Here is a 26,116-nt window from a genome sequence, read left to right on the forward strand (position 1 = left end):
CACAGAAGACTGAACTTCAGAGTAGGAGAATCCTTGTCTGCTTTGGCCTGCCATTGCCTTACTGCAGAATTACCATTAACATAATGCCTGTCATCACTGCCCAGCGATGCAGGCAGCCTTTGCTAATTTCCAGAAGCAGTTGGGCCTTGCCTCAGCACGGTAGTCCTTTGCCTCAGAGTATGGGGCCCCGTGCATGGCTCTGTCTTGCAAGGCCTCTCGCCAAGCTCTGAGAGTCCAAATACAGATGAACTTGTGCAGATAAAATTACTAACTACCGTAATGGCCGTCCAAATGGGTGCAATAAATTTTGATGTGAGACAAACTCTCTCAGGTTTTACTGACTCTTAATGTTGCCGCTGCCAGCTTTAGTGTTACTCTTTGACTCAAGCCATATTCTGTTGTCTCCCAAAGGTCTTTTCGGCCCGTCAGCTCTAATCAATATGCTGCCTTGAGAAGAAGCTTGTTTTAAGTAGGTTTGCTCACCATAAAGAACCATATAAAGAAAATTTGACTTCTACTCCTTGTCAGCATATATCACTTCCTATGCAGAGCAGCATTTAGATGGTCTGTTAGTGGAATCCGAGCGCTCTCTTTTATATGTTTCAAGAAATGACAAATGCCTGAGAAAAATGCATAGTTGTTCTACAGAAGACATTAGGCAGACTCAGGAATGGCAAGCAGAACAGCTAATAAAGCTCAGAATTGTAGCAGAGAGGATGTTAAAAGCTAATTACTTCGAGATTATTTGAGGGCTTATAAAAGGTTCTTCTATGCTCCGTTCTGATGTAAGTACAGCCTGTTTTCCGGCAACACGCGCAACTGTTTTAATGTGTTTTTAGAAAGAGCTGCCCAGGAAATTCTGTTTACCTGCTATTGACATGCTAGCTCAAAAAGAAAGGATGTTTCAAACCAATTTTCAGCTGTTGAATACTTGCTGATGGTTGCTGCTGGGAAAAAAATTCTCCCATTCTGACTAGGCTCAGATTCTTGACCCCCTACTCTGGGTAGGTAAAGTCACCCTTTAAAGCTTGAATGGGAGTACACGGAGGTGCTCATGGAGCCCAAGAATGGTCTTCCTATTGAGGGTATCTGGATCTAACTCACTGAAACACAGCATAACAGTGTGCAGGTGCTTGATGAAGGTTTTTAAAACAGACAGTGGCCCCTACTAGTAAACTTTGCTGTCCCTTCCTCAGCTGTATTGCATAAAGTTGTCCCATGAAACACAATGACAAAGTATGATAAGCACAAATATACAAATCTGCGTTAAGAAAGAGTTATGCAAATTGCCCTTTACAATTCAAAGGAAAATCAAATGTGAATTGCATCCTGTCCTTAGACATCACCCTTGGAAAGTAAATGTAAGGTTTGTTTATGCACACACAGAACGTGAGGGGAGGCAGAAATAAATTACGAAGCAAATATAATTTTATTTGCTTTATTCATCTAGAATGTGGTATCGATGTGTCTGGACTCAGTGGCTCCCCAGCTGCACCCTCCTCCAGGATGTTATCAATCCTTTTTTTTCTGTAAAATGCACTACCATCTAGTAGGAAAAGCACCAGAATGGTATGTCATTTTAATGAAAAAAGGCCGGTCTTACACCACGCTGTGTCCTGATGTAGTTGTTGTCATATCTTCCAATATATTTTTCAATCCGCATTTTGTATGTTTTGCTGTTTTTTAACTGCCATGCATCTTTTTAGATTTCTTATGATATTACAGTATCTCTGAGGCATGGATAGATGCCTCTGCCTATTCCTCAATGTAGCTTTTGTTCTCCCTGCCTCTCCTGAAGCAGCACAAAGGAAATACAAACACAGGGCAGGCAAGCAGGGAGAAGCATTGCTCAGCACTGTTCCCTCCCCGTGCCACAGCAAGATGCTGCTGTCCCTCCTTGCTCTCCCCCAGGCTTACTGGCCCTACTGCTGCTCCTCTTTTGCCCAGAGAAGCTGTGGTGCCCCATCCCTGGAGGTGCTCAAGGCCAGGTTGGATGGGGCCCTGGGCAGCCTGAGCTGGTGGGGGGCAGCCCTGCCCACGGCAGGGGTTGGGACTGGATTATCTTTAGGGTTCCTTCCAACTTAAGCCATTCTATAGTTCTTCTCTCCCCACTTGTCTGAGGTCCTTCCCCAGGATATGCTGTGTGAAGTGTGGGCCTCTTCAGAGTGCCAGCATACATTTAGCAGTGCTATCCAGCAGGAGGCCAGAAAAGGTATAGGAGTCGGCATGTGCTGATGCTGGAAGTTCAGCATCCAGCTGCTAGGACATACATTCTGCATTTCTTTAGAAGCGTATCGGGTCATCTGCCTCAGCTGGGAAGCAGCGGGGGAAGAGCAGGAGATTCTGCACAAGAGCTTTGCAAAGAAGATGAGACAGACAGGTTTCCAGGAGAGTATGGCTTTCCACAGTCTGTGCAGCAAGGAAATCACTCCTTGGGATTTTTTACCATCCCGACATGACTCTAACCCTTGCTAGACAAGCTGAGGCTTGGGGAGAAAGATCAAGTGTTGGGTCTTTGCCATTAGCTTAGACGTTAGGGGAAAGGACTAGATGACTTCTTTTGATAACTAGCACGAAGACCCCAGCAGGGTTTCAGACAGTTTTATTAATCATAAAAGTCAATAAAAATAGACTGTTCCTCTGGGGCAAAGGAAAAGCAAAACCTTGGAAGAACAAATCAGGGCAGGCGTCTGCTATTCCTAAGAGCATTCTGTTTGCATTCTGCACTTGAAACGGAAAGGGAATGCTTAAGAGTGAAACTCCCAAGTGATATAACCAAATACTTTCTCAGGAAAGGAGAGAGCACTTTCTTATGGACTTATATTGCAACACGGAAAGATTTTGATGGGCTTTATGTACAGCTTGGAGATAATGAGCTATTGGGAAGTTTACCCTCAGACTTGCATGGCACACCCATAGTCAGCAAGCTTCCTCCCATGCCTTTGCACTTGCCTTTCCCCTTTTGTTATTTTGCTTTCCTCTTGCCTGTCCCTTTTCTCTTTGCCTCTCCCCCCACACTTTTTTTTCCCAATGTATAGGGATTACTTTTGCTTGCCTCTATGCCATCATCCATTGCATAGGCTCAGCAGTCTTTAGCTGCCTTTGCAATATGAATGTCAGGCCCATAAGGATGTCCTCACCTATCTCAGGGCTTCTCAAGTGACTTTAGATGCCTGTGTACCTCATTTCTGTCTTAACTTTCCCATCCCACAGTTGTGAATAAATCCTTCCAAACAAGCCCAAGTGTAAGACAAAGCACTCCTGTCTTTCTGGGCCTGCAGACAACCCGCATCAAACAAGGTATACACTTTCTCATCAAAACCAGCTTTATAGGGTTGTTGACTGCAAAACGCAATGGCAGTTTAAATGTAAGCATTCATTTCTCTTATTTTAACTGGAAGGGTTTCGGCAGTGAAATAACTGGATTAAGAATGGGGATATGATGCAAGCAAAAATGAGTCTGGAGGAGAACTGCAGGCAGGGGGAGGGAGAGGAAGCCTACAGAGCCAGTTTATCCATGGGGCTGGTGACTGAAACATGTACAGTAGGGGAATGATGTAGATCATCTGCCCAGCGAGAATCACAGAACAGCTTAGGTTAGGGGACCTTAAAGATCCATACAGCTGGAACCATGAGCCATCCAGACATTGCATGGCGGCGGTTTCACTCACTACTCCACACTTTAGCAGGCTGCTCCATGCTTGTCAAAGTAAAATAGACTCTGGGGTTGTTAAGAGATGCTGTGTTTGGGGCATTTTGCAGCAGGTAGGAGGCGCAGCAGCAGCAGGCTGGAGAAACTTTTCTCCTTCATACGTTTCTGGGTCTGTTTCTGAATGTGGTCTGAGGCAGCCCATCAGGTCATGCTTTATTCATTTAACTGCTTTATAGCACTCCTTCTATAAAACCATGCTGTTAGGAGACTGCTTTCAATTTTTTTCTGGAGTCTCTCTCAAGTGTAGTTGTCTGGCATCACTGCCCAGAGCAGCTGCTGACAATGCCAATGCGCCGTGCTGCAAAATCCTTCCTCTCTGAAATCAAGGGTAGAAAAAAATCATCATGAAATAATGTGGCCATTCTATCTATACTGCTCATAAATTAGATTTTGAACCTGGCAATTGCAGGGTAATTAGGAGGAGAGTAGCTCTCCTGCAGGAACATATATTTCCTATTCTGCCTGCCTGCTACATTCCAGTTTAATTTTTCCTTTGTTCACTCAGCACAGAGAACTGCAATTACCAAAGGTGAGAGCCCAGTGGCAATTTTTGAATCGAGAGGACACTTAGCACAGAAAGGGAAAAAAAAAAAAGAGAGAGAGAGAGAGAAAAAGGACAGGTATCGCTAGTAATTAAAATAATTTTGAATTAGAGAGACTATCCCAATAACTGCTTGTGTATGATAATTGTCACCCCATAACATAGCCTTATGAATTACTAATACGGTGAGATTACATTTCTGTGGAGACTGAGCTGAAACAGACAGCTTTCCTAAGCATACCCTCCTGAATCACAGACAGGCAATGTGTGGACAGCCATTTCCGAATGGCAGGCGATGCTGTGGTGCTGATCAGTAACAGCCACGTGGGTTTTAAGCCCTTCTTCCCCCTTTGGCCCTCTCAGAGGCACAGGAAACAGAGCAGGAATTCCCATCTCGGGCAACCAGGAGAAGGTTTCACATTATTAAAATAGATGATTTCCTTCATCCCAGAGCCTCTGAGGAGCATAAATTGTGAACAACATCAAAGCAGTGAGAAGTTTTAGAGCAGACTGTCAAAGAGACTGCTGGGGTTTCCTTGGTAGATTTCCATTTTCAAGGGGTCCCAGCAATTGACTTTCCTTCGTAAAACAATTCCATATGTCTGTGGATTATTTAAGGTTGTTTTGATTTCGTTGTTGTTGTGGGTTTTAAAGACACAATATCGCAATTATTGAACACGGGGAAATAAAGTTAGGCAGACAGCGCCTGCAGTTACAAATTACTGGGATGATCTCATGGACTAAGACTTTGCACACTTCATCTGTGCTCTCTGGGGTTAGGCAGCATGATTCTAGATGAAATGAAAAGCAGCATGGCTATCTGGAAATAAGTACTGGTCCGATGCTGTGCAAATACAGCCACTGACTGTTCACAAATCACACCAATTTTAGGGGATGAAACACACCAGCATGTGTGACACAAGAGTAAGGGCTGTGACATTGGCCCAGATTTGGAGTGGACCCCAGGCAACTTTGTTTAATGATTACTGGAATTCATCTGCTAAAAAGCACAATGGCCAGCTGTGGTCTTAGAATAGAAGTCGTCAGGGCAAGCTGCAAATGGATTCCTATTAGCTTCCTAACTGAAGGCAAAGGAAAGACTGTTATTAGGCAAGGCATGGAGAGAGTTATTAGCGAGCCCCAAGGAGGTGGCTCCGGCTGAGCCTGAGTTTTCAATGCTCTCCCGGCATGGGAAGGTTGATGTTAGTCACTGAGTCACAAACCACACAGGAGAGAAGTGGGTCTCGGCCCAACCAATCATCCCCATTTGCAAGGCCATGGGTATATTCAACAGCAATCTACAAACTAGATACCAGGCCGTACTGACCGTACCTGGGAAACCAGCCTCCTGCTATATAAGTAGGAAAAAGGAAGGGGCTGTGAGATGCATTGCCAGTTCTCTGGCTTTTACTGTCATCTAAGACCAGGGGGGAAACCGCGCCTCTCAGCTGCATCATACTTGGCTCCCCATGGTGTCTGGGGAGAACCTGACCAAAGGGCCCCAGGTTCACTGCCAGAGGGAGACTGTCCAACCAAGCCTAATGACTGCAGTGTGTGACCAAGCAGGAGAAGCCAGTGGGTGCTCTGTCATTATGCTTGCTCAAACTTCTGCTGGGTTGTGCTGGCAGCCAGCAACCACGCAAAATAAAGATCTTTCAGAAGAAAGCACAAGTCTGAATGCTTTCTTTTCCTTTAAGAGAAGGATCTTATTTCACATGTGCATGAGTACATAGGTGGCCACGAAAAGAAAAAAGAAAAAAGGTCTCTATTAATTGTTTCCTAGCCTAGCAGCAAATGCCAGACTCTTAAATCTGTCATTTATTCCTGGTGAATGATTCCAAAAGTTATTCACAGTTCTTACCTAGTAATCCTTCAAAAAGCAGTTTTTCATAAATGTTGAATCTAATTTAAAAGCTGCAACTGCATATCATTTTCAGAATGATCTCTGATTCGAGTTTGATGATCAGGAGAGGATAAGAGCAGGACTTATCATTCATGATAATCACGTGAGGTAAGAAGGAGATGCTAAACTGTCTATCACTAATGAGTTCATTCTGATGAGTGCACTTCCCTCAGCTGAACCATACTAGCACTAGTCCTCCTTGCACCACTGGCAAGGAGCGATGAGTGAAGTCCTTGATTGCCTCAGTCAGTGCCTTCCACCAACTGGAACCTGGAACCTGCTCAAAACATGAGCCAGCTTCTCTTCAGTTTTTTCTCGTACAAGACTAACTGGAAGTAGTCCCATCTCATGGCAATTTAAAGCTGATTACCTTCTGCATTAAATGTGATAGGGTATTGTGGTTTATTTTATTTTTATTTTTATTTTGATAACTTAAAGCTCTGATTCATTCGTTCAGGTCTTGATCGTGGCCTTGATTTGATGACTATGTTGCCCGTCGCTAATTAGTTAGCTGTGGTTCTACTAACGCAGCGATGTGTTTTAAATTTGTTTGCTTAGTTTTAGTGTACAGAGCTGGATCATTTGGTTCAGCTGTAACATGAGTCATGTCAACCAAAGATGTATGTAACTCGAATCAGATACTTCCCAGCCGTGCAGCTCTGCAACCAAATAAATAACTCTGCCTCCCTCAAGATGGTAGCAAGATTAAAATGAAGCTATTGAAATGCTGTCTTAGTTAGCAATTAAACCGGGAACCCCTCGAGGTTGCAATAGGACCTTTAACAAGCTCTTTAGCAGATGCAAGACAAACCTAAGGCAACTGCTTTCTAAGCAAGCAAACCCGTCTCACATTTTGGCTTCAGAAACACATGTTGTTAATTTTAGAATCGCAGTTGCTATGTGAGTTGGGTGTCACTCCTAAAAAAAAAAAAAAGTGTGACTTTTGGGGGGTAATTATTTTTCAGCACAGGTGTGGAGAGTACATTTAAGCACCTTAAATGTTCACACAGGCTAAGCTTTGACTCAATCAAACTGCAGCTTACCGCAACCTGAAAACTGTCATAAAATCTCTTCTTTCAGGCATGGTGTGGCTTTAATAAAACCCACTGTGCAATTTCTTAGTTTAACAGAGGATCATCTTTTCTCCTTCCAGATTTTACCTTCCCTCATGATCTCCCTTGTTACACCAGCCAGACCAACCACATTTCACCCCTGTTTCATCCTTGTAGCTGTTGGATTAACTAAAGAAGCGACTGGTGGCTCCAGGTGGTTTTGGGTTCTGCAGTTCCCAGTCCTCTCCAGCTAACCTCCCATTTCAACAGCCAAACACTGCCGCATGATATCCCTGGGCAGCTCAACTCTGAAGAAACCAAGAGTACTTTGTGGCACTGTACCACATCTTCTCCACGTGGGGCAGTGACAATTCATTTTCTGGATGTTCCCTCATTTAATCAGAAAGGGTATTCACAGGGATTGCTGCAATGTGATGTGGTAAATGACCAGCATATGAATAATTCAAAACAGATCCCCAATTTACTACTGCTCCACGGTGGTACCAGACTTCTGGCCATAAAAGCAACCCTAATAATTTGGGTAGGGCACGTTTGTTTTAATTGTCTGCTCTAACCAACCTGGGAGACCTTATGCAGGTAGAGGAGGACAGCAGTGCACGGTGACCAGTGAGAGAAATTTGTCATGGCTCTTGTAATGCTAATGAATGGCTAATTCTACATTTTGACCAAATCTAAGAGAACGATGAAATGCATTTCACTGAAAATTATGTGGTGTTGGCTCAGCTTAGCTTCCTACACTGAATGCCAAGGCTCTCGCCGGCTTTAACACTGCTCTTTGTCTGCATGGGTAAAGAATATGCATGGGAATTGTGCAAGGCTCCGGGAGCCAGGCAGATCTCCTTGAGACACAGCTGAGACATTCCTGGATAATCAGGTAGCAACCTCACACTTTTCACCAGCATTAAATCACTCGTAATTGTTTAGGAAAATACATACATTTTTCCCACAATACTCAGAAAATATTGGCAGTCTGGGATTCAAATTCAGTGGCAGCTGACGAGTAGACAACATGCTAATACAGAAAATGGTACGAAAAGACAGGTTGAACCTAAGGTCGCAGTATGTCTCTGTATCTGTTACACAGGGATAATCTCAAAGGAGTGTTTGGGTTTTGCTGTTTTCTCAAACTGTTCTCTGGGCTTGCAATGCCGACTCTGCAGTTGTTCTCCCCTTCAGCTCAGAGAGAGGTGCTGTGCTGCGAACCCCTCCAAGAGGAGAAGAAAGCTGATCCAACAGCTGGAAGAGCCCCAGATGAGGTTCTTGTGAGGGCTCCACCTTTCAGCCTCCCTATTCCAAAACTGTGGGCTATGGCCTTTGTGTCAGAAGCCCGATGCCCTTCTTTTCTGTGCTCTGCCCCCCCCTTCCCTCCCCTCCAGCTGTTCCTTGGGGGGCGTTTGCATGATGCACCAAGAAGTTTCGAACCAGAAAAATGAGCGTGCTGCTTGTCATTAGTTTCAGCACACTGGGAATCCGCCAGGCTTTTACAAAACTGCTCATTTTCTGAGTCTTAGCTTTTTTCTTTTTTCCTTTTATATCGAGCAGAAGACAAGCTCTGTCTTATTAAGTGAAAACAATAGAGTGAGAAGTTGGAAATTGCCAGGAAGCCTGGGAAAGACTGACACTCAGCCGAGATTTCATCCCATGTTTTCCTGTTGACCTCACAGGCTCTCAACACAAGAGCACTGAGTACATTAAAGAAAGGCCACAGTCTCATTTGGTCCTGTGAACATTGGCAATATGTTATGAGGACAATATACAAGCTTGAAAGGGAAAAAAACGCGGCAATGTCCTCATGCCCTGGAGGTTTTGTCTGGTGCGATGCTGTTTAACCAGAGCTATGTGAGGTTTTAAATGGCCATAGGAGATTTATAGTAGGTCATGACCAGATCTCTTTTCAGGGCAAAGTTTGAAAAGTCCATTTGTCTGAAAATTAAAAAAAAAGAGTCTGGTAATTCTCCAAGGTTTTTCCTCTTCCTTCAGGCAACTATTTTAGCCTGGCTAGAGTTCCTAAGCCCCCCCCAGGAGCCCCTTTAATGTGGGAAATATTGTCCTAGTGTCTGCTATCAAAGGAATAATGTTGTTGATACAAATATTTACAAACTCTCCCTAGCTCCACATGGTCAGTATCAAGTTTATTAAGTTTTAGAAGAAGGGACATGGCGACCTTAAAAGAAGCAGCTTCAGGACATCAGTATTCGCAGGCATTATTAGCAGGGATGAGTGATGGATATTGTAGGGAACTGCAAAGAGAAGATCCAAGGGGCAGGCAGAAATCCTACATGGATTTTGGGGGCAGGTGGCTAAGGGGTGACTGTGTTGGTGTCAGCGCTGTTCCCTCACTGCTACCTGGCCAGTCTGTGTCCCACCATATGCTGGCAAGAGCCTTACACTGGTGTCTGTGGTGCCACAAAACCAGACAACTTGTCCTGACCTTCACTGTGGCCTTTTTTTCCCCATGTGGTGGGAAGGCAGGCCAACCACTCCAGCAATTGGGGGCTGTGTCAGGTGGTGTCCTGGGGAAGGCTCCAGGTGTCCTTGTGGGGTGTGAGTAGTTTTGAGGAGCAGGGAAAGGGCAGATTTGGGAGAAAAGGTGCCATAAGTAATGATCAGAGAGCCAGCAAGGGAGGCTGAGGAAACTGGCAGGAAGGATTTGGAAGGCCCAGTTGGTGATATCCTGGAAAGAAGGGGGGCAAGAAGGGGTGATGACTGTGATAGAGGCTCTGTGTCTGTTTTATCTCATTCCACTCTAAACAGGTTGTGGAAAGGAAGATAAAGGAAGATGTGACCTCCCACAGGGCTGCTGGGAGCCAGGCACTGCCATGAGCACCATCAGCAGTCACCACCTACCTGGATATGAACCAGCACAGACCTCCCTGGGCACCTACAGCACGAGCTAAAGCCAGCGCCAGCGCAGAGACTCACAAAAGCAAATTAAAGTGTCTTAAAGGATCATTACGAAGCAAGAGATTTACTTGGCAGGTCTCTGTGACTTCTGGGGTGATTTTTATCTGTTGCGTAAATCAGAATCATGGGATTATTTAACCCTGTTCCCCTGGTATGGGTTTTTTTTTGTTTTTTTGTTTTTTGTTTTTTGACAAACTGTTTGTTCATTTAGAGCAGTTATGCTTGATTGCGCCAGAAAATAATAAGTGAGTGCTATTTGTGAATTATTTGGGTGCTGGATTTGCACAGGGAAGGACCTACTCTCTTCCCCGCGAATGTGTGTGAGAAGGAGACACGCAAGCAGGAAGAGTTAAGGGTGAAAAAGACCTTTAAAATCTCTATACCAGAAGGTACACTGGTATGAAAAGTAAATTTCATTAGGCATAAAATACCTACCTTTAAAATAAATAATTTCCCATTTTTGCTAAAATGCCAGAAGATTGCAGGCTGTGTTAGAGAATAGAATGTGTCTCATTTAAATCATACCTCTTGGAAAAAAAAAATACCTAATTTAATTTAAGTAATTTCTATTTATTTCTGCCTTCTAAAATTATATCATTTTCAGGTTATAAAAGTGTAATATCTGAACATGGACTCTTTACACATCGTTTCAAGCCAGACCTAATTTTTCATCTAAGTTAAAAACACATGAGAGCACAAAGTCATCATACTATCTGGCCCTTCTCTGCCTGCAGAAAGGGCAGCCTACTATAAATAGTGTCCTTGAGAGGAGGAAGGTCTTCTGTTTTGAGGAGGATTTTGAAACTTCACCCTGTTCTAGGATGGAACCAAGCCCTCCAATTTTGGATTCTCCCATGAAACAGGGCCCCAGAAGAAAGCAGCAGTAATGAAAAATAAAGCGGAGAGCTCTCTGATCATTTGCAAAGAAAATGTCGCCGAGCAGACCACCTGGAAATGCTGACTGAGACAGAAACATTGCAAATTTGGAGCCATTTCAGCTTTCTGGGTTTTGGTTTCCATCAAAAGAGCTGCAGTGGCTGAGGAGCCCGCATGCCTTCCCTGCAGCCCTGCTGGTTTGGCTGCCTGATGGACGGTCAGGATGAGTTGAACTGCAACTGTAACCAGATCCTGAAGCCTGCACATATGTGAGCTCTGTGAAAGAACCCACTTAGGCACTTTTGGAAGTGCCCATACACAGCAATGTGCTTTTTCAAAGCTGGAAACCTTTCTGAACTGCTGGTGTCAAGTCCTCAGCGGGTGAAAACTGAGATAACGCTCCTGAAATCAGTGGAGCTATTTTGATTTGTACCAGTGAAAATCTGGGCACTGAAGCCTAAAGAAGAGTTCAAAGCATGGAGTTTTGTGTAACGTAAGAATCGTGGCTAGTGTGCTCCTGACTGAGCCATTGATGAGCCACAAAGAGAATTACTATGGGATTCAGAACGTTAAAAACAATTATGCGATTTAAGCTTTCATTTCATGCAGAAAAATCTCTCAATCAAACTAAACCAGGAACTTGTCATTTTTCTATTTACTTTTCTCATCGACCATGAAAAAAAATGCTCCCTGCTGCCTCAAACTACTTGAGTAAACCCAAAAGTCTGCATGCAAACCCAATTTGTCAATGTTGGCTGAAAAGCATATAAACATACCTCCTCCTCCTGATGACTGCATGAAAGACTTTTCAAATGCCCAGAATAAGTATTCCTCTATAACCAGCTCAAGCCCTACAGCTCCTTGTGACATTCCTTACCCACCAAAAGCTCATAACAATTTGAATTTGGCTGTGTCAGGAATGTGGGATCAAGTCCCTCCATTGGAAGCTCTGCTGGGCACAGAGCTTGAAGGTGGCCGTGCACAGAAAGAAAGATGTTGTTTTTAGAGGAAGGAATGAATTCCTTGGATGGGAAGAGACTTTTGCAACTACTAGGACCTCCGTGATTTTGGGATTAAGAGCTATGGGTGTCTGTAAGTGGCAGATGTTGCAAGGGGAATCTGTTGGTCCTCAAGACATATATGTTAGTTTTTTTGACAAAAGTCCTTGGTGTCCATGAGATCACCCAGTTTGTAATGATTCTGATAAGGCAGACACACCCTATAAGACATGTGCTCCAGACTCCTCACCAGCTTGGTTGCCTCTATAGGTATGCTCCAGGGTCCTTCTTGTAGTGAGGGGCCCAAAACTGAACACAGTATTCAACAAGACTGAGTACAGAGGGATGACCACTTCCCTGCTCCTGCTGGCTGCACTATTTTTGACACAAGCCAGGATGCCATTGGCTTTCTTAGCCACCTGGGCACACTGCTGGCTCATGTTTAGCCTAGCATCGACCAACACCTTCAGGCCCACACAGTCTTTCAGCCACTCTGCCCCAAGCCTGTAGCATTGCCTGGGGTTGTTGTGGCCAAAATGCAGGACCCAGCACTTGGTCTTGTTGAACTTCATCCCACTGGCCTTAGCCTTGCGATACAGCGATCACTTTGTAGGGCCTTCCTTCCTTGAAGGGGCCATCTCCTTCTGTCTGCTGCAGGAATAGTTGGCTCACTGGCAGCAAACTCAATGTTCTCATTGCTGCAGTCGCTCTGGAGAATTTCTGAGTTCCGGATAGAACATGGTCCACAGACACAAAAAGGTAAAAGCCTCATGCTAACACCATGCAACTGGGCCAGGATGAGGTGCTGCTGCTCGCTATGAATTTTCAGCATTTCTTAAAATAAGGTGGTAATGGAAGCATGGTGATTTGTGGGAACAGCATGATCCCCGGTTTCCTGCTATTAGTGCTGTGTAAACCTGAGCTCTTTTTCTTTAGACTGCCAGGAAATAGATACAAAAGTATTTATAAGATTTCACTTTTGCAGTGTAGCACTAAAAATAGAGCAATACATCATTCATAGTACAGGTCTCTCTTTTCTCTTATCCCACTGTTGAAGAAAGAAAGGCATAATGTTATCAACTAACTGCTCTCCTTAAGTCTTCCAATAAAGCAAGTCTGAGCTACTGGTGTTACTATCAAGGTTAAAATCCCCCTTGTTTTACAACATGTTCCTCGCCTACAGGCACTGTCATCGCCCAAAGGGAGCATAATGTTCAAGTCTCATTGAAATATCAGTAAGTAATATCAATAACAAAGAAAACACAGAATACATTAACAAATTCACTGCCCATAGCTATGTACCCATGATATATGGGAATGGTGTTCAGAGCATCGGTTCAACAATACTTCAAGGCAGTGCTCCTTTGACCCATGCTGATGAAGATGGACAGATAGGTTACAGAAGATTATGCCTCCAAGGGTCATAAAAATGTAGAAGGTTCCCAACTGCAAACTGATTTTTCAAAGACAATTACCTGCATGATTTAACCAGACGACCATTTATGCCTTCCAGGTTTCATATCGTTACTGTTTGTTTCCTCTCGGATTTTTGCTATTTCTCCTTTACTCACCTTTTTTCTTTTTTTTCTTTTTTTTCTTTTTGTCTCAGATATACACATTAAAGGAAAAAAAAAAACAAAACAAAACAAAAAAAAAACACTCTCACACTTCTTGCCCTATGTGATTTATTCCCAAGAAATTAAATTACATTTTTATAAGCCTATGTTACCGCAAATGATAGCTGAAGATTTGCTGAAAAAATTAATTCCTGATCCATTGCCGTGAAGAGTCCTTGCTAGCACTGCACTGACTCTGTCTTTCAAAACCAGATGGAAGCAGTCCAACGGTATGATTAACTTCTTAGTCCCTGCAATTTCCTATTGCTCTGCTTGCCCTAGATTTCAGGATTGACCTCCTGCTTCACTGCAAAATGCACAGTTGCTCAGCTTGATAAATCACATGAATACTTTTTTGATCACAGTTATCTACTATTTACTACATACCCAGTGAGGTTAATCATATGCTGAGGCACTTCATATGCTGCACACATATACACTCTTCTTCCCAATAGCACTTTGCATATTTTTCATGCTGCCAGCCAGCAGTGGGACCTGTTTTCCCCTTACCAACATGCAAAAGGCCCCAGACATGCACCTTGTCTCTTTTCCACTTACTGTTAATTCTGTAATTATCCACACATGGATTCTAGCAAGCCAAAGAAAATACAGGAGAAACTACTAGTCAGAACTTCCTTTTAGCAGACAGATACTTTCCAAAACATGGATGTTTCTCCCTCAGATATCTTTGAGAAGCTATTGGGAGTGCATGGGGTTGCTCACGGGGAGCCAGGAAATGTTGACTGTCATGGCAGCAAACTGCTATCACTTCCTTGAAGTAAAAAAACACATCTTAACTTTTCTTTTTCTTTCTCTAAACACCAAAAGAATCACAGTATTTAATATAGCTAGCTAGGGCTCAATGTTGCTAAAATTCCGTGGGACAGCTCTGCTGCACCTTCTCACATAGCTTTACAATGCATCCAAATTGCATCTCCAGAGCCATTGTAGAACAAATCCAAAGAAACACCAGCAATAGTCAAGGTATGAGAAAGCATCCAGTAATGAACAGATGAGTGCTACAGATCTTGTTTCCAAATTAAATAAAGGGAAATAGAATCCAGCTCTACACAGGTATCTATTCTTTTTCATTCCAAGCCTTCCACAGGCTCTTCTTTGAAAGCCCCTTTTCACCAATTCACAGCAGCCTCTGGTAGTGGAAAGAACATCTTATATGCAATACATAGCACTACTCTTACTCCTTCAAGCGCTGTACCTAGGAGAGCTGAGAAACTCCAGATCTTTTCTGCCACAGGCTGCAGCAGCCATCACCCTTTGCTATGCTGTACTGAACAGGAGGGCTACACCTGTGGGACACCAGCATTTTCAATCAGATGAGCTTTCACGTAAAGGATTAATGGTAAATCCATATCCCTTGTCAAAGATACTCTCTTTTTTCCTTCCAAAGATAATCCTGAAGGTATAAACAGTGTACTAGCTCTGCTGGAGCTGTGTATTTGTTCCTATGGCAAAGAGCACTGAGTGTACACACTCCCCTCCAGCCAGCCTTTGCATCCCATAGAGTCCATTTTTTCAGTTCTTTCATTCTCTGCTGGTACCCAGAGCAGCTGTCCTGAGCCAGAGCTTCCCTGTGGCTGTCACTGATCAGACAGTGCTGTCACGTCAAGGCTTGCAGGCCATCCAGCAAGCTGAGTCACTTGCTGACAAGCTGACCACATTGCCTCTCATGTGGAGGGCTTGCTCAGCATGAAAAGTGATGCTATGACACAGTCAGAGAATCATAGAGTGGCTTGAGTTGGAAGGGACCTCAAGGATCATCAAGTTCCAACCCTCTGCCACAGGCAGGGTTGCCAACCTCTAAATCAAGGACCAGATCAGATTGCCCAGGGTCTCATCCCACCTGGCCTTGATCACCTCCGGGGATGGAGTATCCACACCTCTCCAAGCAACCTGCTCCAGCACTGCACTGCACTCTCAGTGAAAAACTGCCCCTAGTCATCTACCCTAAATCTTTCCTCCTTTAGTTTAAAACCACTTTCCCTTGTCCTGTTACTATCTACTCTTGTAAAAAGTTTATTTCCCTCCTGTTTATAATCTCCCTTTAAATACTGGAGGGCCATAATGAGGCCTCCTTGCAGCCATATCTTCTCTGAACAAAACCAGTTCCCTCAACCTGTCTTCACAGAAGAGGTGCTCCAGCCCTTGGATTATATTTGTGGCCCTCCTCCGGATCCCCTCCAAATGCTCCATTTCTCTCCAGTGTTGAGGACCCCAGTTTTGGATGCAGTCCTCAAGATGGGGCCTCACGAGGGCAGAGTAGAAAAGGACAATCACCCTCCTTGCTCTGCTGGCCACCCCTCTTCTGATGCAGCCTATAATACAGTTGGCTTTATAGGCTGCAGGCACACACACTGCTGGCTCATGCTTAGTTTTTCATCTACCTGGACCCCTAAGTCCTTCTCAGCAGGGCTACTCTCAAGAAATTCTTCTCCCAGTCTGTATACATATCTGGGATAACCCTAATCCAAGTCCAAAACCTTGAGCTTTGCTCTGCTGAACCTCATTAGGTTCACAGGAGCCCTCCTTTCAAGTTTACCAAGGTCCCTCTGGATGGCATCCCTTCCTTCTGCCGTATCAACTGCACCACTCAGCTTGGTGTCATCAGCAAACTTTCTGAGAATGCACTTGATCCCGTCATCTACATCACTGGTAAGGATACTAAAGAGTACCAGTCCCAAGACAGACCCCTGGGGAACACTGCTCATCACCAGCCTTCAACTGGACATATAGCCATTGACCACAACCCCTGAAAAGCAGCTCAGCATCACTTCTGCTCCCAAACCATCTCTCTGCCTGCAGATGTGTGGCTCCACTGCTTCTCACAACTGGCTGTTCATTTCCCCATACCCATCCTGGAACTCGTAGGTCATATCAGTGGTTGGACTTGGTATTAGGGGAGGTTCAGGTTGGATATTAGGAGAAATGGCTTCTCAGAAAGAGTGGAGAGGCACTGGCACAAGCTGCCTATGGATGTGGTGGAGTCACCGTCTCTGGACATGTTTAAGGAAAGGGCAGATGTAGTACTTAGGGACATGGTTTAGTGGGCAATACTGGTGGTAGATGGATGGTTGGACTAAATGATCTTTTCTAACCTTTATGATTCTATGATTCTATGATCTTGGAGGTCTTTTCCTACCCAGATGATTCTATGAGGACCTTGAGCACAGCTGGTCATAATAGTAATCCATAATAGTAAACCAGCACATACTGCACATCCTGCATCCTAACTGTGACCAAATATGGATAGAGAGGGCATGGCTACCCGGAAATGTGAAGTATTATCCCTTCCACCAAACACGAAAGCAGACCAAAGATCAGACAGACCGCGGAGCTCACCATACTCCCCGAATGGAGCTTGTCTACCCTGCAAAACTGATGTTAATGTTGAGATGCCTTGTCTATCAGCAGCCCAAGGTGGTAAGTCAGAAAGATTTATTAGCAGCCTGTACTTAGCAGTTCAGGCGTGGTTGAAACATATATATTAACCAGGTGCTGAGTGTAAGCCAGTGAGCTGGGCTCCTTGCAAGCCTTATCAGCAGGACGGGGAGCTGGCTAGCATGGCCACACGGCTCAGTCCCCTCTTTGCCACCCCAGCTCCTGCTCTGTCTAGCAGAGCTAGCGGGGTCTGTCTGATCCTCCACAGTAAGGAAACAAAGAGGATAATAGGTTGGGACTGTGAATTAGGCATCTCTCGTAAGTACCACCCAAGCACTGCAGGGAACAAGACAGCTTTTCCCTATTACAGTGAGAGGAAATTCAGCGGTGGCATGAGGCTTTCCTCTAAGCATTCAAAACCCTCAGGCAGACCCACTTGGCCCACACTGCAGCACGGAGAAATAAAAGCAGCTAGGGGAATAGGAGTGCCCGCGGACCACTGTAAATCTTTACTTCATGGAAAATCTTATCTTGAGCATGAATATGAGCTGCAAGTAAATTTAATGTGTGGATTAAGTGCGGTCTCCCTCATGGTGGGCTTTTCAGCCGAAAAAGAACAAAAGAACAATAATGAGTGTTGTGCTTGAGTGTGATTACAAACATCTGTAATTTACAGCTGGACATTCCCCATTGCAAATGTGTCCAGAGAGCAAGTGCTTCTGGGTTAGTGGAACAGACTGCACAAAATTAGCTTTTAACTTCAGTCCCGAGGTCAGAGTTCCAGGACCATGGGAGTCAATAATAAAATCTATTTAGCTCAGTGGGATTAAGCAGGTTTAAGACCTGGCTTAACCGCACCGCTCACTGTTAAATAATAACAGATCACACCGAATACTTCAGGTGCAGACATTTTTCTTAATTTAAAAGCTATTTGGGCGATGGATACGAGAGTCAGACAGCTCAAGACATACTGGCACTGCATCATTAAGGTATATGAGTTGAATTTTTGTTCCTCTCTGCCCCAGAAACGAAGCAATCTTTGTAGTTAGAATGCTTTACCAAAGAGCATAATAAAATTAAAACCAAGCTGTGCTGTATAAACACTGAGGGTTTTTCACGAGAGAATGAAAAGCTAATGGGGCCAGTGCATCTTTCCTGACAAAACAGTCAGTGCATGTGCAGAGCAACCTGTCTTCTGGAAGCAGAAAAGCTGTTTCAGTCAGGCTTCTGGGTCACTAATCTTTGTGTTTGCACATAAATCTGCTGGGGGTTACTGTGGCAGGCTGGAAACAAGACCGAGTGCAACACACTGAAGAAATCAATGGCCATAGGTTTAAAAACTCTTTTCTTTCTTTCTTCTTCTTCTTCTTTTTTTTTTTTTTTTGCCTTTCAGTTTAGCTAGCTGTTACCTTTTTAACAGAAGTCGAAAGCAAAAGCTGAAGTAAGAGCAATGGAGAATAGCTTTTTGAAAAGAATGATGGCTGAAGTTGTGGAGAGCTTGACTTAACCCACTGCCTCCCCTGGCGCTGGGACGTGCTGGTGATCCTTGCTGCTGCTGGGACACGAGAGCTGAGCAGCCATATTGCTAGTGCCCTCACCTCAGCCAAGGCTGAAAGGCTACTTTTGGCCCACTGCTCACACCTCAGAGAGGCTGGGACCATCTATCCAACACCACCACTGCTCTTCTTACGAGGCACAGTGCGAGACCTGGGGAACGCTAACTGCTCCCAGGGGCAGCTCTGTAGGAGTGTCCCTCATTCAGCACAGGGGAAGGGTGCTTAGAAGCCCCCCACTATGACAGAGAGGTCTCCACAACATCAAAAGCTCTTTGCGTGGTGGCTAAGCTTCCACTCCTCCATCCTCCTTGATGCTGCCCAGACTCCTCTTTCCCCTTTGAGTTTGTCCCCTCTACAGCCAAATACTCATGTGCCCAACAGCCAACCCACCGATTTCACCCACATCCCATACGTTTCACCCTGGCATTTTTTTTTTCCTTAAGGGGGGCACAAAACCCCCCTAAACAAAACAGTGTTTGTAAACTGTGCGGGTGGTGGCGGGGTGTCGATAATTTTGGCAGTCTTAGCCTCAGAGCAGAGAGAAATGTTATTCATCCGTGCACAAGATATAATTCAGCCTAAGTGACAGGCTCTGCTCTGGAGAAATCCCGGCCCGGGCTGGCTTCGAGAGTCAATTACTGCTTATTCCCAGGGAGGCGGGGGCAGGGGGCCAGGCGGGCAGAGGGGGCTGCCAGCGAGGCAGGGGGAAATTTACTCTGTGTCAGCCCGCGTGACACAGTGCCTCATTTGTGGATAAATGTAAATCTGCTGGTTCTTTTTCACAGGCACTAAAATGCACGGTCTCTCTCCCTCCCCCCGTTCCCAAAACTGGAAAAGAAATCAGGACCGTCTTAGAAAGCTACCTTATATTTCAATCAATCCTCTTTCATAAAAGTCATTTAAGGTAAATACCTGTGCAGGCTTACGGCCCAACTATAACATTTACTGTGGCCCAAATCCCGAATTCCTCACTCGGGCCACTTTCCCATTGAAGTTGATGGAAATTCACTTGAAAAAGAGCTGAGTAAAACCCAAATGCTGGCTGAGGATTTGGTCCCTTGCTTATCTGCCTGAAGCACTGCTGCAGCTCCAGAAGTGAAAAAAAAAAAGAAAAAAAAAAAGGAATTAAACTCCTCTAAAATACCCATCCCTCATAACTTGGGTGAAAAAAAAGGCATTGTTTTTTGTGCATGAAGTGTACGGAGAATCTCATCACAGGAAGAGCAATTCCCAGGGAAAGAATTTGGGAGAAGCCAAAAGAGAACATCTCAAAATAAATGAAGTACTTATTGCTGAAAAATGAGCTTAGATATATCTCGGCAAACTCTAAAGCTGAGAATTTACTGCATCATTCATGCCTTCCGCAGTAAGTTCCTTATCTCTCGTTTGGTATCACAACAAGGGATTCTGCATACTCTGTATGAAATACAACAAGACTGCGATTTTTGCAGTAATAAACTCTACACATGCATGACAAATCCAAGCATGCAAAATGTTTAACATCCCAGTTCGCAGATACTTTGGGGACAAAATCCGATTATGAGTTATATGCCACAATAAATAGGGCTCAACGTTTCATAAAGCAATTTATAGTTCATAAAAATGACAAAATGTACCTGTCAGACAGAACGCGGAGAGCAGATCTCTGTGCTGCCTGCTGGAAGAAAGGGCAGAGATGTTTATTTTATATTCTGACTTTAAAATTACGAGCACAATCAACACTTCAAAAAAAAAAAAAGTAAAAAAAATGCGCTACACACATTTTTGTCACGTGTCCAAATTTTCAAGTACTACCAAAGCAGCAGAGATTCTACGGCAAAATGGGCATTCCAGCCTGGTCAATGTAAGAGCACTTTGTTAAGCGCGCCGTAAACCAGGAGGCTGTCAGAGCACGGTGCGGTATTTGAGGTCTGAACTGCTCTATTTAGACGTTTTCTGCAGGTCTCCGAGAGAGAACTCCGCAGGGCTCAGCTCTCCTCCTTCCCCTCTCCCCACTCTGTGCTCCCACTCCCTCTCCTTTACCATCAGTCTCCTCCCATTCTTCCACAGAAACAAACATCACATATTTGGTTCCTTGTGCGACGAAGCCCGTAGCTATAATTACAGATTTAGCGAAGCCTGCCAGGGCTGCAGCAGACTTTTCCAGAGCGCTGCCATGTCAATCTGCTGGCAACCCTTGGCTATGCAGCGCAGGATCGACCTGTTGCTGGTTTGCTCCTCGGCTTTTGCCTAGCACAACTCTTTGGATGGGGTGGGGAAGCATGGTGCTTGTTCTTGTGTTAGCCAGCAGTCCTGGGAATAGAATCATAGCCTCTCAAGTTTAATAGGACTCCCAAGCCTATCCCCGAGCTGGTTTGCCACTTTATTATTATTATTCTTTCCCCTCCTTGAATCACTTCAAGCAGGGTGATTCATGGCTTCGGCACAGTAATTAGCTGCTAAGCAAAGATGAAATCCATAATGTTCTGAAAATCTGCTTTAAAGCCCCAGTTCTGCTTGCGGCTGCCCTCCCTTCTTGTCCTCATCTGAGCTGTGCCTCGCCTGGCACAGAAGGGACACAAAGCCACACGGCATGGATAAGGGAAGGAACTGAATGTACATTTTCGCTTTGCAGCCACCAGCAAGTATGTTTTGCAACCAATTGCTCTGACTTCTTAAGATAGGGGAGGGTGCATCCCCAGCCCTGAATACACAAACTGGCATTCTGGTCAGAACTGGAAAGCGTAAAGGTAGGTGGGTTAGATGAGAGGAGGAAATTCTACACTGACAAGGTGGTGAGGTCCTGGCACAGCTGCCCAGAGAAGCTGTGGTGCCCCATCCCTGGAGGCGGTCAAGGCCAGGTTTTATGGGGCCCTGGGCAGCCTGAGCTGGTGGGTATGAGGAGGTGAAGACTATGCCGCATCCCTCTCCAGCAGAATGGCTCAGAAGTGGGTTCTCCTTTAACTTCAGCATCCAGCAGAGAGCCCATGGGAAGGGCTGGATAGTTACTACCAGCTGAGTGGGAAGGTGCCCACGGCACACACCTGCTGACTTCAGTGTTAGGAAAACAGAAATGGGAACCCTGTCGTATTATCTCTAGTAGCTCAACATACTTGCACGCTCTTTGGGTACAATCCTTTTCAACTGCCCTCCATTTCAGCACCCTGGCACTGTGTTTGTTCTTCCCTCTGATAGGGGCTGACTAGAACAATCTCACCTCAGTAGTGGTGTAAAGACGCAGGAAAGACCCAAACCTTAAGTTGAAGGATGTCCTGTGACTTAATGCTGACCTCTGCAGCGTGCTATGCCTTTGCAAAGCTCAGGAGCCTCCTCTCACTATCAGATCCCTTCCCCAGAGATGAGTAATGCAGACACCACTCAAGTCACCATCACTCCTCCTCTCTCACCCTTCACTTGCAGGCAGCCACTATGTGGCAGTGGTCTTTAAGACACTTTTAATTATTTCCCACTCTTGGCTTAGACCACCACAGGTGGTGCGATGAAGCGGGTTGGGAAACTGATCCAGCTGAAAAATAGCACCTTTTTGTCAGCTCATTTGTAACCAGGATGGTGAGTCTATTTTCATCTCTCCTATTCCTTTCCAGGGAAACGCAGGACTCAACTGGAGCAAGGTAGGTGGTGGCCAAAGGAGCCAGAAGGCACTGAAGGAGATGGTTGTTCTGTAGCCAGAGTCCTCAGAGACCTTACAGAGACCCCATGGAGGCACACGTGGGCTTTGATGATCCTAAAAGCTCCCTAACATGGGGATGTGGGATGCATGCCACTCTTGTATTTTCCCCAGAACTCCCAATTTCGAAAGAGGAAGAAGAGCTGGGTGCTTTGTCTCCCAGTCCAGGTGGAAGCAACCCTAAGGAGAGGAGAGGACTCTTGTCATGATCTGCAAGGAATGTTAAACTGAGCTGGGCCATGTGGAGCTGGGCTGCAGCCTCAAGTGCCAGTCTCTAGTTTCCATTTTGGTATATCCAGCTGCTGACAGCATTGAAAAGGTGATCCTTTCTGGGCAAGCAAGTGCATTCAGATGACAGGCAGGGCAGCAGAAAGAAATGTACAAGTACTTTTCAGTGAGATCATTCTACTTTTTCAATTGGCTTCTCATGTTCAGTCCTTTAATAGGCATCCTTCTTCACCAGGATGCAGGGAAGGTTGCAGGGGGCACCTCGCTCCATGCCTGGTGGTGGCACATTCTATAAATGAGACTATTGATTTCTTTTTTACATGGTTCGAAAATGCAGCCATGTTTGACTGCATGTTTGCATGACTCCTTGAGTTGGTAATGGCCCCATTTCTGAATGAATGGGGAATACGATCCCGTTGCAAACACACTCTTCCTCCCTGGAGAAACAGATCTATTGCCTGCAATGAAAGGCAGTTAGCAACTATCTGGCAATTTTAATTCTGGCCTATATTGCTCCCATCTCCTGGAGAAAGTGAGCTGTTGTAATTAAAGGTAGTTAGCAGTTTCCCTAGCAAGAATAAATGCTTGCAGCCACTAATTACAGTCTGTTCTCTCCTTCCCTTGCTACAGGGCTTGGCTGCTCAACCTGTGGGGAAATATCTGCCCCTGGTTCTTGCTAACAGTTTATTGTGACCGCATTCAAGTTTATTCATGAATCCCCATGGAGGGTCAAGACCCATAGCTTGAGAAACTCTTGCTATAGAAACAGCTTTCTTTGATTTATTATGTTTCTAATATGCTGGCATTATCTATGTAGCAGTGTAAGCAAAAGGGTGGTACTTAGTATCATAAACTTCCCTCGCCACTGTTTTTAAATACCTTGCTTTTGATTGTACTACTTAACTTGCATTTTATTTTACATCATTAACAACATTATTGAGACCAACTCACCATCCATCAAGAAAGAAGATGAGAATATGTTATACATTCTTTATTATTCCTGGAAGTAAGTGTTTGTGCTGCTTATATAAATTAGGGATAAGAAATCTGCTGCTGACAGAATTTAAAGATCTCCAAGAACGATCACTAGAAGGTATTTTGTGGGAAGCTTATTATTCTCTTTATAAGTGATTATGCTGTACTCTGATTTTTTCACTACTACTGAGTGTAACCCTAACATTTCTGTTCCGGGAACTAATGGGGTTACTCACTGAGGGAGGGTTTCCCCAGGACGAACAAGGATATCGAAGGCCAGCCCATCACACAGTAACTTTACTGCTGAGTAGGAAGCAGGGTAGAAAAAAAAATATATCCCTTAGGTGACTCAGGTACTTAGGCTTGAGAAACTAGGCACAGTAAGTGTGATGGATTACGCCATTTCACTACATCAAGAGTTGTAAATTACAGGATACTGGTTGGTTAGACTTCTTCGTCCCTCACCTGAATTGGTTCTAGATACGTTTAGGGCAGAGTTTCATTGATCTGCCTATAGTTCATTAATCATTCATGAAAGATCCTAGCTGTACCCCAAGACTACCAAAACAAGTTTTCAGACAGTAGTAATCACGTTCAGGTTCTCAGTGTCCAGAGCCTTTCTCCATCCTTTATTGCAGTGTGCCAGAGCTTGGGAGCATAAACAACAGATATTCATGTTTCAGTGTGTGTTAAAAGAGCTACCAAAATTACCTGAAGTGTCACACACTGTAGTCTGTTGTTGAAGGGAAATCAGAGAGGAAATTAAATACTTTCATAGTAATTGGGACTGAGCAGTGAAGAGGATGGACTGAATATAGCTCTTGAGCTGGAGTTCCAGGAGTGCTGAGTGGCCCCCAGGTTTTTTTTTTGTTTGAATTGTTTTTTTTTTTTTTTTTTAATCTAGCTGGAAAAGGATTGCTTCATAAACTGCTGGGCTTGAGGCATTTTTGGAAAAGAAGCAAATGAGAACTACTGAAGAATATTTTATGGGGTTTGGAAGAGTGTCTTGGAGGCACTGCAGACAGACGATGGATGCATTTTCCTTTACATCATTCAAGGCATGCTTTGGCAAATGAAAGCCAGTAAACTGACCATTGGTGACTCAGACATTTTGTTTTCCATTTTTCCTCTAATGACTGTTACTGCAAGAGAGCTCAGTCATGGCAATTGTGTGGAGTTATACCAGGTACAGCAGAGACTTCACTGAGGTGGCGCAGGTGTACATCAGGTGAGAATCTGAACTGTTTCTTTGGTCATGGTGTACCAATTCTTACTGCCTGTGCAAGAGAAAACTGTGTTGCTTCCAGAGTATCCTGGTTGTCTTCCTCAGGTTCCTCGGATAGGCTTTGCCCTGGAATGATGCAGTGAGCCATTTGTGCTCTTAAGTGATCACCTCCCTTATTAGCAGCCATCCAAACTGCTGGATGCCACCATGCACCTACTGAACTGTGTATGAACTTTTACAAGCTAGGGTTGATGCAAGATGTCTTTACTGTATGCTGCTCTTTGGCAATCAGACCTTTATATGTCATCTTTCCTGTTTCATTCTTCATTATTTTCCACACTGATTCTGTTTTAATTTCTTAAGGTTTTGGTTGGTTTTAGTATAAATGAATTTCATTGCTAAGCTAGTGAAGCCATAGAGAAGTTTTCTGAATGGCACAGCCTGATTGCTTGCCATAATTTGGGCAATAGGACTCCCCAGAGCCTTTTCTCTGCTTCAGATCAGAGACCTATGGCAAAATTCTGGATGATCATCTTACTGCAAATCCACCTCAGTCCAACCACTTATAGGGTTCTTCACTCTTGTGTTAAGATATGAGTTTAGCCCAGCTTTGTTTATATGCATCTTACTGCACTGGATGTCACACCTTTGTGAGATGGAGCTGCCTTCTAGCCTCAACGCTGACCTGGCTATGGTGTTTATGGACTGTGATCATGCTTTAGACAAGCTCAGTTAAGACATGGGACAAGGACACAGGTCCAGAGGAAGGCCATGAAGATGACCAGAGAGTTGGCACACCCCTCCTATGAAGAGAAGCTGAGAGAGCTGGAGTTGTTCAGATGGAGAAGGGAAGGCTCTGGGGAGACCTTATGGCAATCTTCCAGCACTTAGAGTGGGCCAATAGGAAATATGGGAGGGACGTCCCTGGAGGTGTTAAAGAAACATCTGGACGTTGCACTAACAGACATGGTTTAGTGGGGAAATATTGGTGGTAGGTGGACATTTGGACTGGATGATCTTGGAGGTCTTTTCCAACCTTGGTGATTCTACAGTTCTGTGACTCTACGACTCTTTATCAGGGATTGCAGTGATAGGACAACAAGTAACAATTGTGAACAAAAGGAGGGGAGATTTAGGTTAGATGCTAGGAAGAATTTCTTCACTCGAAGGTCAGAAAGGCCCAGAGGCTGCCCAGAGAAGCTGTGGTGCCCCATCCCTGGAGGCGCTCAAGGCCAGGTTGGATGGGGCCCTGGGCAGCCTGAGCTGGTCAGGGGCAGCCCTGCCCATGGCAGGGGTTGGGACTGAGTGGGTTTTGAGGTCCCTTCCAACCCAAACCATTCTGTGATTCTGTGAATTCGTTGTGCTTCACTCTGAGCTTTCACTCCAAAGCACGTTTTCCAAACATATTCTCTCTCTTCCTGAAACCCTTGCCAGCTTTCAGCATTT

The 26,116-nt window shown here is 44.7% G+C and overlaps 1 protein-coding gene across 6 annotated transcripts in view; it reads right to left on the bottom strand.

Moving 5' to 3' along the window:
• AFF3 (AF4/FMR2 family member 3) overlaps positions 1 to 26,116 on the bottom strand; it is a 331,214-nt gene that overhangs the window by 60,433 nt on the left and 244,665 nt on the right. For 4 of the 6 annotated variants that reach the window (XM_015277796.4, XM_015277792.4, XM_040657350.2 and 1 more), the window contains one exon: positions 20,192 to 20,232. In XM_015277796.4, coding sequence (XP_015133282.1) covers positions 20,192 to 20,232 — 41 coding nt within the window. The remainder of the gene's footprint in view (positions 1 to 20,191; positions 20,233 to 26,116) is intronic. The other 2 variants (XM_015277795.4, XM_015277794.4) reach the window with 1 other exon arrangement.

This window comes from Gallus gallus, chromosome 1 (assembly GCF_016699485.2).
Source record: "Gallus gallus isolate bGalGal1 chromosome 1, bGalGal1.mat.broiler.GRCg7b, whole genome shotgun sequence".
In the NCBI taxonomy this organism is placed as follows: domain Eukaryota; kingdom Metazoa; phylum Chordata; class Aves; order Galliformes; family Phasianidae; genus Gallus; species Gallus gallus.